Raw genomic sequence first — 17,055 nt, forward strand, 5'->3', positions numbered from 1 at the left:
GCTGACACAGTTACTAACTAACACAGGTAGCCTCAGCACGATATTTAACATTTGTTATCTATATTTTTGGACAAAACAGTGTTTTATAACAATTAATAACCTTAAAACAGTCGGTTCCACGCTAGAAAGATATAAGTTCTCAATTGAAATGTACGCTGAAGGTTTCCAAGAAGAATCTCCGCTACCTCTCATAAGTACTTACACGGTGATAAAAGAAACAGATGTTGAAGATAAAAGGGAAATAGAAGACCGTGTAATATTAGAAATAGGACGGCAAGAAGACAGACAGAAGGAGGAATCGATGTTTTCCCATAAGAAATACGATAAAACCACATCCCACCAACGGTCTTACGTGTTAGAAGATTATGAACCCAGAAGAATAACATACTACAGATCGCAAGAGATCGAACAATCCCATGAAGGTAGAGACACAATTCTATCTTTCTGATAGCTTTTTTTTATGAAATCAAATGAATTTTTCATGTTTTGTAAATTTTCTCACGACTACCTGATATATGTTGTCAAAGAGACGAGGATATTAAATTGTCATTAACAATGTAACATAACGTTTTACGAATATAATTTTTTTTTTCAAACACAATGCAAAAACGAATATTTTATTTGATCTATCAGCAGTAATAAATTTGCAATTTAGGTACGTAGTTATCGCTGTGGTTTGCCACATTGAAAATTTTTCATCAGTAGCGAGGCCAAAGATAAAACTATTATTCGCGAATTCGCCTAGTTGTTTTCCGTTCATTTACAAGTCACAAATTAATTTGATTGTTCTAAATTTAAAACATCATTACTATATTCGTTGCAGTAATTGAAAACTTTATATAAAAATTCAAGGTTCAAGGTACTATGATCACGATGACTATAGGGACTTGTTAACACACGATGCCACCAGCTCAAAGTCACCTTTGGAGTTCTCGCAGGAGTCCCAAGACACTGGCAAGTTCTCGGATGATCAGGACCACTTGTTGAATTGGAAGGAGAGAGCGATACAATTGGAGAAAGGTACATTGTAATGAGAAAGGTACATCTTTATATTCTGGTTAAAATCTAGTATTCCACACAAAAGGGGAGATATTACTAATGAATTTATTAAAATCATAATTATCATAACACCTCAAATGTCCACAAAACAATGTATTCGTCATTATTTAAGTGACATTTTAAGTCCTGATCTTTTGAATGACCTACATGTGGGATTAGAACAATTTTTATTATCAATGAACAGTGATTTTAATACCAAAATGTTTAATACAATTTAAAAAGATAAGAAGATTTAACAGAGACTGTGATAAAAATACTATTTTTATATTGGACAATTTAATATCGAACTATTTTATAGAATACAAAAGATCGGCCTGTGACAGAGAAAGAACACGTATGAAGGATATGAATAGAGCTTTCGACTTGCTGAGATCCAAACTACCAATCACGAAGCCCTCCAAGAAAAAGTATTCCAAGATAGAGTGTCTCCGGTAACTAACTCAATATTAAATACAATTTGGAGAATAAAATAACAGTTTTAATGCTATATATTATTTGGAATTTCAATCACAGTCAACTTCATCAAATACTCTCGTAAAATCATTAGCGTTGCTTTTCCTCATTATACATTACAGCCATCACGAATGATATTAAAATATATATGTATATATCGTTTGATGAAAATGCACTTTTTTTTTATATAAATATATAACTAATCTCATTCATCATTTTTAAGGGAAATATATATTTTTTTGTTAGCATGTAAGCTCTATCAATTATAATATGATTTCAGAATAGCAATTTGTTACATTCGCCACTTGGAGTACCTGTTGGACGGCGGCGCTGCCGAGGACAACACGTTCTTCGATATCCACGACGCGGAAAGGAGACCACAGAGATTTTAATAATTTTATAATATCATTTTTGTTATCGAATAAATAAATAAGTCAATGTATAATTGTCAATTATTTTGCAATAAATAGAGTTCTAAATTTCCAATTTGATTAGAAGAACCCAATCGAATTTTAAATTGATCTCTTTCTTATTTTTCTTTCCTGGTCTAACTCCGCCTGCCTTCTCTCGAGGGCCTTGATGTAATCAATATACGCACATTTCAATATCATAGGGAATTTCACGATACCTGTAAATAATGATATCGATAGTTTTATGCTAGTTACAAATAATAAACTTAGTCTGTACTTAAAAAATAAATATTTTTTTTTTACCTTCGAAGCAAGTAGTAACTATTCTCTTGTATATCAAGTACATTGGAGCTATAATACTCTCAGATGATTCTTTTTTCTGAAAAAGTTTTTCAATTATAACTACGTTGTATGTATCCCTATGAAATAATTTATTTAAATTTAATATTATTTTTATCAGTTTTTTTTTAAATTATGAACATTGTCAATGATATGACCCAATTATACTAGGGAGTTATCAACGTCAAGGAGGCCACTTCCTGCGCAAGGGTATGATTTTGTCCAAACCAGTGATGGCGACGTGACCGTGTCCCTTTTTGTATGTTATATTCAGTCAAGGCAAAGTATATATAGGATTTCAGATAATTATAATATTATTTTGCTGTATTTAATGATTAATTTATATCATCTGTAGAGTAAAGTTTATCGCACACTATGTTTTTGAATGTTTTCAAATAGCTTTTGTGCTTCGGTATGGAATGAATGAATACGATGTGCGGAATGACGTCCCTCGTATGCAGCTAACGTGAAGTTACCAGGACCGCATAGCTCCAAGATGTTGTGAAAACTATAAAGAGAAAACGGAATATCATCTGTTCTATTCGGCATGTTACCACCCGGCGCCCAGAAACGAGGTGGTTCAAACAGTAAAGTGACTGAGAACCGAGGCTTCAATATCCATCAGTACCAGTCTGCGGAAAGCTACCGACAGCGATGGGACCTCGCACGAACGTTGCTACGGGCGACGAGTTTTTAATATTGCTTGTCAGAAGGTATCGAGTACTAGGAACACATGAACGCTCAGGTGTTTAGAAATCAGGAACATAGATTAAAAGTCATTCGGCTGCTGGCCTATGGTTGGGAATGGACGTTTGTCGTTTGCCGTCGGTTTGCTCTAGCGTATCTCAATATTGGACTGAAACAGTCTACGAGTATTAGGACATCATGAGTTATGTAGAATTCTCGTTGCGTATGTTGTATCGAAAGAATGTTAAAATGGCGAGTTATTTTTGTAAATTATTTATACCAATTTCATATTATATTGAATTAAATGGTTTGGGGAAAGTTAATACGAGTATCTGTTAAATGAATAGAGTTACTAAATCAATGAATAGAGTTACTAAGCCAATTCAAATGACTGTAAAATAAGCAAATACAAATACTTGAAAATAAAATAATTTAAAGTTTAAGTAGTTTGACTTTTTTCTGCCGTTTAGTTTATGCGAGTTTGCAAAAGCAGAACGTTTCAAACATTAGCGTTTCCATAGTTACGGTTACCGTGGCACCTATTCGCGGTAACAACTGATGACGTAACTAGGAGGACTAGGACTTCATGAGTTTGTAGCGAGTATATTGTTATCGCTACAAACAGCGTCAGAAGAGTAAAGGTGACCCGTGAAAGCGATGTAAATTGACGTCTAATGCATAGGGGTGAAAGTTTTGTTTTGTTTTTAACTCACGATAACGTTTCCGCACTGGTCGAACACAGGTGGGCGTCTAGTGTTAATACTGCGAATATATTCCTGCCAACGCCGAATGCACTCCGTGACGTCTCGTTGGTCGCCCCACACTCCTTGCGTATACGTGAAGTAAACGGCACCTACCAGGATACCAGCCTATGGGGGAAGTTTATTATCACGGCTTGCTTTACTTCCACGGCTACTAATAGCTACGAAGTGCTTAGGAGGTTTACGTTATAACATTATTTCATTCTGCTAAGAAAAGATGTCTGTGAAATATTTCAAGTTTACTTGTTTCTTTGTTAATTTTCTTTTTGTATTTGTAATAGGCAATATACTTACTTTGACAGCATACATCAATTTACCGTGAGGACAAGGTACTGTTTTTACTGGCAATGTTAGTTTTTTACCACTTTTCCTTAATTTATACTCCTCTTTGCTGCAAACTTTGATGCAAGTTGGATGTATGGGAAGTTCTGTAACAATTTTTTATAATTGTGTCTGAAGGAGGACTAAAAAATAAATCGATAAAGATACAGAAGGTCTTATTTTTGTCAAACAACATGAGAAAGCGATCATCGATGGAACAAGAAAACGCTCTAAGAAGCGAGCCAGATTACATAACTTGTAATAAACACTAGGAAAGCAGAAGCTCAAGGAGCTGTCCTTAATTCGGATGTAAGTTACAATGTTACTCAATCAGATAGATGGTCTGGAAGAAAGAGATGGCTATATCAAACTAAATGTGTACCTTCCTTAACTTTTGGTTTACTTCAAAGTTGTAGATGAATCAACAAAAATTAAACCAGACTCTCAGATAGATCTTGGTTTTCAAAAAATAATAAATGTATTTGTTTGTTCATAAGGCATTAAAATTACAATTAAAAAAGTAGATTCACATTTTTTTCAATACAGCCGAAAATTAAAGTTGCGCGACGATCACGTCTCTACATAGTGAACAAAGTGAAGAGTTATTTTATTTGTAAAAAAAAGTTGTAAACAAAGTTTCTAAACATTGTTTTTCGTTTCTGTTATTTTCATCACTACGAACACCTCACCAGTACTAGGAGTGTAGTTAAAGCTAAGAGTTACCAGGGACGCGAGAACATATTTTTTGCGTCGGACTGCACTTCTCATATATTTGCATATCTGGCTTCGGTTGGTTGACATTTTTAGCAAGGTTAATTGTCCGACACGCCTCACATCTTATGCGATCCTGGCTTAAATTTTCACACATTTTGTTGACTATACACTCAAAATTTAGTAAAGACGAAGTAAAATGGTTGACTGACAGAAGATGTTTAGTTTTTATAAACTGATGATAGAGTTACTGTTTTGTGGACAAGTGAGATCTAAAGAGGTTTTTTATGAGCATTGCATGGTTTATTCTTCGGACATGGTTAACAACATCCTTTAAGATTTTTCTTCGCTCCAATTAACAAATTCTTTACCATTGTAAATTTTAAATTTTAAAAATAAATAATTAAAAAAGTTCATGTGTTTTTTACATAAATATGAACACGTTTTTATAACACTGTTCATTAAATCAGAATATTTTAACATTCTCTAACTAAATATAATTCAATTTGATAAAAAAAGATTTCTTTTTAAATATTTGAAAATTATTTATGTTACGGCACGAGCTTAATTCTGCTTCATTTACAATGTATTGTCGAGCAATATAGAGAAGCATCACAAAGTAATATTTTTCAGGTATAAATTCTATTTCATACTGTAAAATTTTATTTGAAAAATATATTTATATTTGTTTAAGCAGTTTCTCAGTTCTTAGTTGTGCCTTTGCATTAAAACTACATCGTAAACTGAGTTCATTAAAGTGAAATTGTACGGCGTTGGTCAGAAGTAAATTCTCGCTTATGAGATTTTTATCATCAGACTGCAGCCAGCTATTGGATGTACGAACAAAACGAAAGATAAATCTTAGACTGAATGGAATTACGAACTATTCAAAACGAGATACGTGGAGTCAAATCAAAAAGAAGTCGTTAAGAATGAACTAACAAAAAAATATTGATTTTTTTTAGAATGTCTCAGCGTTTGAACATATATGTATTTATATGTGTACCATTATTAGATAAATATACATTTTTTTTATAAAAAAATCAAACATCGTAAGCTGTGGACGTTAACTGACGGATGTAGATACACCCACGCGCATCGCTTCCCGTTGCGCAAAACACTGCTTCCGAGACTCACGATCCTAGATAACATAGGCGAATTGCGAAATTTTGCCCAAAATTATATTAATTACTGATTGAATATCATATCTTTTTATAATATATATATGTATATGTAAAATAAAAATCATTACTCTGTCATAATTAAGTTGTATTCTATTTCATTTTTCTTTCAAGCGATATTCAACAAAAAGCTAGGATAGATCTTAAACGAATGTCTCATTCGTTCAACATTCGTTCATAATAAAAATGATTGGTTCGACTTAAGCTATTAAGTCATGTTAAAAAGTAAACGGTTCGTTTCATAAAGCTTCCGTGCTGAATGAGTTTTCATGAATGAGCCGGTGGTGGGGGGTGCCGGCTTCACGTGGATCTGCGCTGGCGCAGCTACTTGACAGTCCTCTAGGAGCCGCCGCGGTCGTGCGGGTACGCCGCTTGGGAAATAGTGCGGGAGATTCAAATAGTCACATTTTTATTATATCGATTTAGACTTTATTAAATAAAGCTGTGATACATCAGTGTGTTTTTGTGTGTTGGGAGATTTATTTGATTTTTTTGGGCATGCGCTAATGATGGGGATGTCATCTTTAAGGTGAGTTTTTTTTTAATTATAATTCTGTTCTCGTTAAGGTTCGTGGATTGTGTTTTCATTTCATTTTTTTATGAAGCATATATATATATTATTATTACTGGTTATTTGAAACAATTATTCTTATTAGATATTTTAATTGTTTACTAAATGACATAAGTTTAAATTGTATAAATATTTGAATTAATATAAAAAGTGTCTCAACAGTTTTTTTTTTTCTTATACTTACTTATTATTTGTTTTTATACGAACTAATAACGCTAACATAGTTCTTCGTGATCGTTTCTTAATAAAAGTTTTTGCCCACAATTATCTATAAGTATTAAGATTTTTTAAAATGATTTCGATCATTAAATTTATCTATAAAAATATTGTTGCCCTTTCATTTTTAAAGAATTTAGGCGATAAAAAGGAGCGGCATTTATTTCAAAGTTTAATTTTTTTTTACTGTTTAAGACTATGAAATCAGTAATAGCTATAAAATAGCATCAGGCGTTATAATGATTCAGAATACTCTCTAGAAACTATTCCGTTAGTCCATATATTAGCAATGAAATATATTTTTAATATATTTTGTTAAATCTTTTACTTATACTATACTTTCAAATCTATGAATTTATTAAATATTGTAAAAAAGTTTTATTATTAATATGTTTATCCCTTTTTAAATTAAAACCTTTAATTCCAATCACTCTTCTATTTCATGACGGGGTATTATTACTCTCTTTCTGTAGACACATATCTTCTTCTTTAATGACTCTACACTATTGGACCAAATAATTGGTGATATAAACTATACATTTACAATTAACACTGAGTACTTCTTTACACTTAATAAAAAATAAATTAATGAATTTAATTTTATAATATATTTTGTTTTCATATCTTTTTGCAGATGCCTAGTTTTTTAATATTGCAATAATATATTTGCACACATAGAAAAGCTCACTGAACTATAAACTTAAAACTAGATGTACTTCAATTTATTAGGTACTTATGTACAATTAATACATTTACATAATAATACCAAGACACTGGAGAGTGTTCTTTTAAATAAAACGAATATTTTCTGATTAACAACACGCTTTTTAAAGTTTAAAATAATTAAAAAATCAGTAGTATGTAGGTTTTATTTAAATACATTTACCGTTTTAGTTTCCTGATGTCCTTACTTACACACCAAATCATCTCTTTATCTAATGTACTATGAGAATCGCTATATTCACCTCCAAGTGTCAACAACCTTCATCGCCTCCCTTAATTACGGTTCGTGGGTAATTTTCTGAACTACCATCTTTATAACCTGGTGCCGGGATTATTCGTAATCAGTTCATAATGCACCTTAATATAAACGGGCCTGGTTATCTACGAAGCGAATCTCACGTAAGGTCAGCGAGTGTGCTACGATGTAATTTGTTTTATAATGAAGAAATATTCTACATACACTGGAAGACATCATTGACTAGCTTTTACCGGCGACTTCGTTTTTGTTTTTATGTATAGTTATCATTTGATTCTTTATTAAACATCTTTATTATGGATGAAACATCAACTTATATATATATATATTTAACGACGAAACCATTTGCATTCGGTGACGATAAAAACATCGCAAATTGGATTTCATGTCAGTCACTGGAGTCTGCGGAGTGAAAGACAGACGGGAAGCCGCACACGAACTGGATCTTGGGAGAAAAAAAACGAGCCCAGATTAAAACTAAGCCTATTGTTCCTTTTAGTCCGCCGTCCCGACACACGGAGTGAAATTCTCCACCGCTCATACATATATTTATTGCCGGTTTTGTGGCCACTGCTGCGTATAATTAAACAGCAGATTTAGATAAGGGATGAAGAAATATTTCAAAGGAATGTGACGCCTATCCCAGCGACATAGGGAATCTAATCGTTTGAATGTATTAGTCGAGTTGTATTTTTGGAAACAGTAGCGTTAGGATTTTGCGCACGCGAGTTCTTTGAAATACTGTCTCCGGATTCGCCGATACTTTTTTTGTCCTTCATTTAAGTAATATCGGTCATATCCTTGAAGTAGTTCGGTGGGCATTCCTTCGCTTATACCTTTCTTAAGTATCATCTCTCTAAGTAATACAATGAAACGTTTAAACTTCACTTGTAGATTGCGTAATCTCATACAAAAGGCTATTTAGTATGTGAAAGTTAACAAACTAGTTGGCTAAATTATTCGTAACTTTTAAAAGGTGTAATGTTTATGGCTCTATTCTTAGCATTTCAAACATTCTGAGAGCCCCCATTAAACGGAAATAGGTCAAAGCATCAAACAATGGTTTTGAACTGTATTTTATGGTTCTCGGGTAATCTAGACTTAATGCTTCTCTAAAATAAAACAAGCTGCTTTACGAATACAATTTTAAGATACAGTAATTGGTTAGTGCAGGAATTAATTCAGTCAGATCAAACAGTAATCGTTTATCGAACGAGCGCTTAAAGGAATATGTTTAACAAATGAGACCTAGACTGAGAATAATCGATTGCCTGAAAACGGACTTAGTGCTCACGAAGCTCTTACCATCTATGCTATCCTAGTACTTGCAAGTACATAATAAGACCTAGGTCTAGACTTTAGACATACTAGCCAAGTCGTTCCGTCTAGGATATAACCAGTCTAAATATAGACCTTGTTTTATTAGTGGCTGAAGATCCGACATACTAGTTTCGCAACTCGGCTTTGCTTATCAGAATTTTAAAATAAATCTGGTTTTCTGTATTTAAATATAATATATGAACCAATAATATACACATACCTTTAAAATAGCTGAATATTAGTGAAAGTTCTTTGAATTTTGGGTTTAAATGTTTTAGGATGTTCTTCATCACTTGTAAAGGAAGTTGGAGAATTCGTAAAGTATTAGAAAGCTTCCTCTATAATTCTCGGTATCACGAAAGAAAACTAAATAAAAATGAAATGTTTCTCAAATATTTATTTACTAATGTGACATTATTTTTCGATATAAACTTTAAGAGGATCTTATGCAAATGACGCCATTAAAATGCATTAAAAGTTGCGATATTCATACTAGTTTGTTTGTCATTCTAGATTATGTCATTACATCGCTGTTATGATGTTGATCGCTGAGCATAATAATTATGTACGCGGCGTGATTGGTTTCTTGCTTATTTTATACAGGTTGATGAATTTTGATATTATCGATTTTTTTTTTCTATTTATAACTAAGAGAAAATAATATGTATTTTTTGTACATTGAAGTGTATTTATTTAGAAATTAAAAAAAGTCAACAAGGAGACTAATATTAAAAGATGATTGAATAAGTTATGAAGAAAAGTTGATTGCTATACTACAGCTTTTGAAGTTTGTGAATAAAATATATTTAAGTTATTATAAACAAGAGGATGGGTTAAATAAGAAGTTGCAAAAAAGAAAATATTAAAATAAAATAAGAATTATTAAAAACATAATGGTGTAAGCATTTTAATTGACGTTTCAAACATCCATCATTGTAGAGAGTTAATTTTGATCCAATAGAGATAATTTCAAAAATATTCTCGTTTTTATCATAACTTAGTTTTGAATCGTATTTCTCTGAATGTTTTCCAACTGGTCAAATAATGAGGCGTGTACGATACGGTCAAGGTTGTATCAATGAAGTTCCTCAGGGAAAGTCAGTGGGCGAGCGGGGTGTTGATTTGAGTGGGATTTACACACAGACATGTCTGTCCGTTAATACATCAATTCGTTCTTTAAACACGATAGTTTGGAGGTCGATGACATTTTAGGATTTTTAGAATTGAAAAGACCGATTTAGAATTACTTCATACGAGTTCCATAAAAGTATACTCGAAGGATTTCTCGGCTTGGTGTGGGTTTTAATATATTTTATATTTCAAAATTCCAAAAGGTTTCATTAAATAGAGTGATATAAAAAATTCGTGTCATGTATAACAGTAGGTTTCACAGAATAAAAAATATAATAAGTGACAGAAAAAAAAGTAACGTAGATTTAATTGCTGGTCGAAAAGAAACTACCAAAAAGTTTATGTATAATTTTTTGCCTTAATTATATTTAAATGTTGTTGAGTACATTATAAAAGATTGTTCTACATGTATGTACATTACATATAATATAGCCTAAACGTATTTTAAGACGTTTTTATTCCAAACGCAAACTATTCGAAGTTATATTACTGTGCGACTGGGTTCGTTCATAAGCATTTTTTTTTTGGTACTACATTGACAGTGTAAAATTATTTATATTTTTAAAGTAAAGTTTTGCAGGAAGTTAAAATAAATATTTAATCTGTATTAAGAAGAATCGTACTAATTGTTTGAGCAATGTCAATGTCATTGTTTTTTATTACATAATTCGAACGATCGAAAATTTTTCCTGCAAGTATATTAAAACCTCCTTTATTATGTTGTCTGGTAAACTTTCTAAATATATGAACTAGCAACACGTAACTTAATAGCTTAATTAGTTTTTAATAACGTTTGAAGTGTCTGGGATATGCGACATCGACATGGGAACCAAGGACAGCCGGCCGCCACGTGTGAGTCTGCGGGGGTGACGAGATGCATCACGTCAGGGTTGACGGCGGGAGAAAGTTTTAAATATATACAACATAAAAATATATTTCAATATTAGTTATATTTACTGAACATGTACATAATAACTTCCCGGTTGGCTTATTGCTTTTAAATTTAGTGTCAACGTTTATGTCACAATGCATACGAAATAAGGAATTACGTGATTTCCGTTAACCCTAGGTTAGTGTTAACAAAGCTCGCTAAATCACCCGCAGAGCGCGTCATCGCAGGCGTGTTCTTTGACGAGCCGCTATAAGTTTTATGACAAGCCGTTGGCGTCTTCCTGAGTTCGCCATTCCGCGTTCCCATACTTCTGCGACATCGTCCGACACTGAAATCGAACCTCCGTCCGATTTCTGAGCTCCTGGTACTTTCTTAACTAAAACTGAGACTTTTCTCAGTAATTTGGGGAAACCGTCGTTTTCTTTTTGTTTCATTCGTTGTAAATTGTCATAGGTACGCTCCCTCCCTTCCCTTAAGAAAGAGCGAGTCCCTCGGCGAGTACTTCGGCTTCAGCGTACATGACTTGTTTAATACAAAGTTGGTAACGTAGTTAGTGCTTCCAAGAAAGTCTGTCTACTATTATTGTAACTGCAAAAAGATTTATAACGTCAATCCTAAAGAAAATTGGCCGTTTTCAAAACTCTATTGCAGTTGTTAAGGTCTCAAGCAATAATTTCATAGCTTCATATCTGCACTATCCAAAAAATTACTATCGATTATGAATCTGCCAATTCGTTATTAATTTCGCTATTAATCTTGCTGATAAATAACAAAATGAAAATAAACTAAATCAGTTGCTTTAACAACTAGTTGAATAAAAACAAGCAATAAAAATGGTGCATAACAATTGTGACCTTGTGCCTTGGACGAGTTTCTAGTCTTGCTTTTAGATAAATAAATGAACTTATTTTTTTATTTTACTTATTTATTTTAAAATTTTACTTTTTTATTTTAAAATGCAGTGTAGTCACGCGATAAAGTTACTATTATTATCAGACGCTGTTATTTAATGCCTTGTTCCTTTCATTGTCATTTATTCAGCAAAAAAAAGTATAACAGGCCAACAACCTTTGTGCAGGAATATTAACCGGATAGCGAATTTACATGAATACGACGGCGCGGCGTCCCGCTCCGTAGATGTTTTGGAGGCCGACCCTATTTACTCCTCGGGAATTATGATGTCCTGGTAGAATTTACAAGATCTGTTACAAGGACATTTTGAATTTGGAAGAATAATTTTAAAAAACTTTCCGTTTGTTTTACTTTGCTTCCTTCCAATGCTGTCAAGTTTGTTACCATTTTAAATTACATTGTATTATGGGCCCAGTCGTTTTTCGATTCGTTAAGATTAAAATAAAGAGCAATAAATAATTTCGACTGAACAGTTTTTATGTACTTTGTAGCTGCTAAATTTTATTTTTGGTACGATTGTAAAGAGGAACAACGTTCATTTAAAACTAGTTGTAAATTAAAGACATCACAAGAGATCTCGGTTTTATCTTCAACAGGTACATAATTTAAAATAATGTTAATACTGACCACTGAACACTACAATGTTTTGGTTTTCTTATTCGTAGGCCATAAATAAATACTTCGAAACTGATAAGTACTTTATCCTTGGGAAATGTCGGCTGTTGAACCGATATAATTATTCAGAAGATATTATATGTACAATCTATAAATTACATTAAAAATATAACTTTATGTTATAAAACTTTTACGTAGTGTCTTTGCGTTGTAAAAAAGAAATATTTTGAACATAGGGGACTTGGACCTAGAGACTCGACAACAAAGTTTTCACCAACTTTTCCCATTCGTCGACATAACCTTGTCCAGAATCGATATATATCTGTCTCTGTCGCTCGATGAAGTAGCTTTCAGCTCCGTTCCATTTCTGTTCGCCTGGTACTTGCCGGGCGTTGGAGCACCGCACGCCCTCACGGACTCACATGCGCAAATAAATAAATGCATGGATGGACGGACACACACATCTTAGACCATACATACACACTTTGAATTTCCTAGTAGTGAAGTAATAAATAATTAATGTTAGTTTTAAGTTAGGAAAAAAACACCATTCGCCAAAATCGTAATTTGTGCAATTTGTTTGCATAGTTAATTAGTTGTCAATCAAAGTTATAAAAAGTATGAGGGTCCGTTATATCAGTCCCGTTTTTGTGGTTTGCTTTATACATACCAGAACCGACCACTTCAAAATAGCTAATTATGTTACGTAACAGTATAAAACCGCAGGTCCGACGGGATCACGTTACAGGATGAACAACGTGCCTATAAATCATTATAATACCCTCGTTAATTTGCGGTTTTATTTGTGATTAAGGATTACTTTTTTTCGAAAATGGCAGCTTCAATAAACTACATGTTACTCATGTTTTCCTAGTACGATACTTTTTTTTGTGACAAAAAAAAACTCAGTTGAAAATTTAGAATAAATTCATTTGTACCGATAAAAAGTAATTTAATTTCCTTATCTTATTTCTATTCTAAGCGAAAATCGATAAGTAAATCTTTAATCTATCACTAAATTTTGTCAATTAATCATATAAATAAATAATTATAAATGCAAATAATAATTAATTTATTGTGAACTGGACGATGTCGCTTGAGTCACATCCTCAGAACCGGACTGACAACAAAACAGACAACGGCTGAATATTATAATAAACTTTGTGCAGACTGACGAATGATCAACCAAAACAAGGCACCCATTGTTCTGCCCATGTATGGATTTCCGTCGTCACCAAAAATTACAAAGTTAGATTGGATGTTGACTTTAAAATAATATTGTAGCTATATCGATCGCTTTCAAGCGGTTCGCTTCCAACATAGGAATATCAGTCACATGTAAATATATTTTAGGACTAGATAAATAAATAACGAATAAGAAAGAATATCGTACATTTTAGCGGACGAGCTTACAGATGTGTTCACATTATTTCGTAACCCAACACCAGTTTTGCTCTCATTGTGCAACGACGCGACGGTCTGAAAAGGAAAATCGTAAATTTTTTTCTGTGTTTACTCCATCTTTATAGTTAGCTATAACTCAAATATGAATATTTCAAAATTTATGTTGCATCTGTCAAAACAGTAAAAGCCAGACGGACATGTTGCGTAAACCAGTAAACAAAGCCCTACGAGGCAAGTTCACCTAAATACCGTTCAGAAACTGATCTAAAAGGTGTAATTGTTTCAGGAAACAGAAGCCGCCGGTATGCGGCGCATTATATTAGCAAACTTAGTGTCTATTCGGGTTATAATTGAAGGGAATATTACTTTAGTAAACTTGATAGCCACGTGGCGTGGTCGATTGTTAGAGGTCAATAGACATCGTGGGATAGTGTGGTGGTCAGCTTGAAATGAACTACAGGTGCTCCAGAATAACTCGAGTAACATGTTCTATAAATCGAGCTTCTTAAAAAAGAGTCTATGTTTTGAACAATATTGACAAATAACTGCACTATAAAAATATATTTTAAACAATTTGTGACTCGTTTTCATTACTTTGGTGTGTTTAAAGAATATTTATTATAATGTGAGTTTAGAAGAGAGAAATATAATATATATCTTTGAAGCTTTAGAAAGATATGTCTAGTTCATAAGACGTGACGGAATATACAACGAATTTGATCTAGGTTAGAAGTAAAACAGCGAGGTTTTAATGTGCTATGATATCATTGTGGATGTCATCAGAGTCGTTGACCGAGTGATGTGCTATTGTCAAGGTATTTATAGCTATGGTCTATCCAAAATTTTTAATCAAAACACTTTGATTAAATCGCCATATTATTTTCGTTAGGAACATTAAGCTATATATTTTCCGTTGGAATAAAATGTGTATACTATTTATGTAACAGTAACAAGAAATGATTTTGTTAATTAAATCAATACTTTTGGTTTATATTTCATAAAACAAGTGTAGATATAAATTTCATGTATTACTTTTAATTCCTTTGTGTTTCCTGAGTGAGTGAACGCGGAAGTGTTAGTATACGGAAGTTATTTTCGGCTGCAATTAATTTTAAGCAACATTTTAACTTTCCGTGCGCTCATAAATATTACATAAGCTAAATATATTGGAATAGTAAAAATATGTTCTACTTGTTACTTAGAAAACTATCGGTAAGTTTTACATCTGCACAGCGTTAACAGTTTTTCATTCCTAAATTAACCTTTATTTATAATATAAACGGGGATGACAAACAGAAAACGCTCCGTTTGTAGTGTGACGATGCAAACTTGTGATAACAGTCATCGGTTTACCCACAAAACACAAATCATAGTTTACTTTAGAAGTTAACTGTTTGTCAGAATTTTTACTGAACTACGTTAATAAAAAAATCACCCTGAAAAAGAATTCAGCTTAGGAAGAAGCAATATTTTTTTATAATACTTCCCAATAATATAAACACTTGTACCAGGCGATCATAAAACGTGTGTAGCTTTGGGACTGGGAGCGGAAAACCTTCGCGGATTGTTGTTTACGTTTTTGCATTTCATTACCGGGAGAGCAGCAGTCATTGGAGGCTCGGTCATCAAACATTTAAAGAAGGTTAAATGATAAATCCTCCTTGGTAGAAATTGGAAGTACAGTAGCATGTTGTTACACAAGATAGACAAACTTAAAGTTAATTAAGAATCGTGAAGTGATTTACATTGATTCAGTGTTTCACGTAAATGGAAAACACATGTTGGAAACGTGTTCAACGACGTCCGTTTATGGTACCCTAATAATATACTGATATAAAACTAATACTTTAAAGTGTGTACATTAACAAAACATTACATTTTTTTTATATACGAAGTAAAATAAAAAAATGCAGAATTCATTTTCATGTAAATAAATAAAATTGAATTGTCTGTTTGTTTTATTAAAGGAACTGTTGTTCTACTAAATGCATATGTATCTGTACGCAGTACTTATATCAAAATACTGTATTTTTTACATTTTTTATCTGTACGTCGGTCTATTCCAGTTAATCTTTGAAACGAGTGGACTGATTTAATTGGGACTTTCTCTGACAGATATATTTTGTAACAAAAATTAACTTAGTCAACTTTTGTTTCGGATATTTTATTTATATAAATAATAAGTAACATTCACGTGTTACGAATACGGCTATAATATATGTGAGAACATATCAAAAATTATTAAAATATAGTACCACAACAAAAATACAGGTTAGTAGTACACTGTTGCTATAGAAAATATTTCAAGCGACCCACTATAACTGGCAAATAGGAGATAATAAATTTAAAAAAATCGTGGCTATCGACTAGCTTCTATTGAGCGCCGTCTTAACAGCTTAATTGTATCTGTCAGATGTATCGAACATCTTCTGGATAAGATTAACGAGCCTGTTATCTCATAACACACACTTTCACCGCTTCCTATGATGCATTTTATGAGTATATTCCACAAACAGTATCAGTTTATTTCCAAACATTTTTTTACTTTTATTAGGTTACAATGAAAATTCACAATTCTAAATATACTTTTAAATGAAACTAATTTTTTTCTGATAAACTACGAGGATTTTTATTATTTTAAAAAACTACATAATCCTGACGTTTCCGTTACTTTTCAGCAACCGTGATCACGGGCAGACGAGGTGTGAGTTCATCTCATTATCTAAATATATTTGTTTTAAAGTCAGAACACATATTCTACCTTTAAATCTTGATACCGCGTTCAATGTAAACATTCTTATTGGGTCGCAACCTCAATTCAGTCAACAATCATTTGTACCAATAAAGTAATATTCAATTTATAAATTTTATATCATTTTAACTGCAAATAGGCGTTGGTCTAGTTAAGGAAGGATATTTATTTAAAACATTTTAATCAAATCTAGTTATAAATTTTTCTCGATAAACCATGTAAAATTTTAGTATTATCAAATTAAATATGTTTGAAATTTTTTATATTTTAATAAAATGTGATTCGAAGAAATCTTAAAAAGTTACATTACAAATAAACGTTAGGCAGATGTTGTTGAAATA

The 17,055-nt window shown here is 32.3% G+C and overlaps 3 protein-coding genes across 9 annotated transcripts in view; 2 read left to right on the forward strand and 1 right to left on the reverse strand.

Moving 5' to 3' along the window:
- Positions 1-1,932, forward strand: LOC116773336 (uncharacterized). Its single transcript, XM_032665772.2, has 4 exons — positions 1-422; positions 853-1,020; positions 1,358-1,490; positions 1,793-1,932. The coding sequence occupies exons 1-4, from the start codon at positions 149-151 to the stop codon at positions 1,902-1,904; spliced, it is 687 nt and encodes a 228-aa protein (XP_032521663.2). The 5' UTR covers positions 1-148; the 3' UTR covers positions 1,905-1,932.
- LOC116773337 (uncharacterized) lies at positions 1,899-4,975 on the reverse strand. The gene is made up of 5 exons (XM_032665773.2): positions 4,754-4,975; positions 4,004-4,137; positions 3,662-3,817; positions 2,226-2,301; positions 1,899-2,140 (listed from the first exon to the last, which is right to left on the reverse strand). Exons 1-5 carry the CDS (start codon positions 4,896-4,898, stop codon positions 2,025-2,027), a joined length of 627 nt encoding a protein of 208 aa, XP_032521664.1. The 5' UTR covers positions 4,899-4,975; the 3' UTR covers positions 1,899-2,024.
- Positions 4,976-6,245: 1,270 nt separating this feature from the next.
- LOC116773043 (papilin) overlaps positions 6,246-17,055 on the forward strand; it is a 49,773-nt gene continuing 38,963 nt past the window's right edge. For all 7 annotated transcript variants that reach the window (XM_061528600.1, XM_061528605.1, XM_061528604.1 and 4 more), the window contains exon 1: positions 6,246-6,451. In XM_061528600.1, coding sequence (XP_061384584.1) covers positions 6,429-6,451 — 23 coding nt within the window. In that variant the 5' untranslated portion in view covers positions 6,246-6,428. The remainder of the gene's footprint in view (positions 6,452-17,055) is intronic.

Source organism: Danaus plexippus, assembly GCF_018135715.1.
Source record: "Danaus plexippus chromosome 18 unlocalized genomic scaffold, MEX_DaPlex mxdp_35, whole genome shotgun sequence".
NCBI lineage: Eukaryota > Metazoa > Arthropoda > Insecta > Lepidoptera > Nymphalidae > Danaus > Danaus plexippus.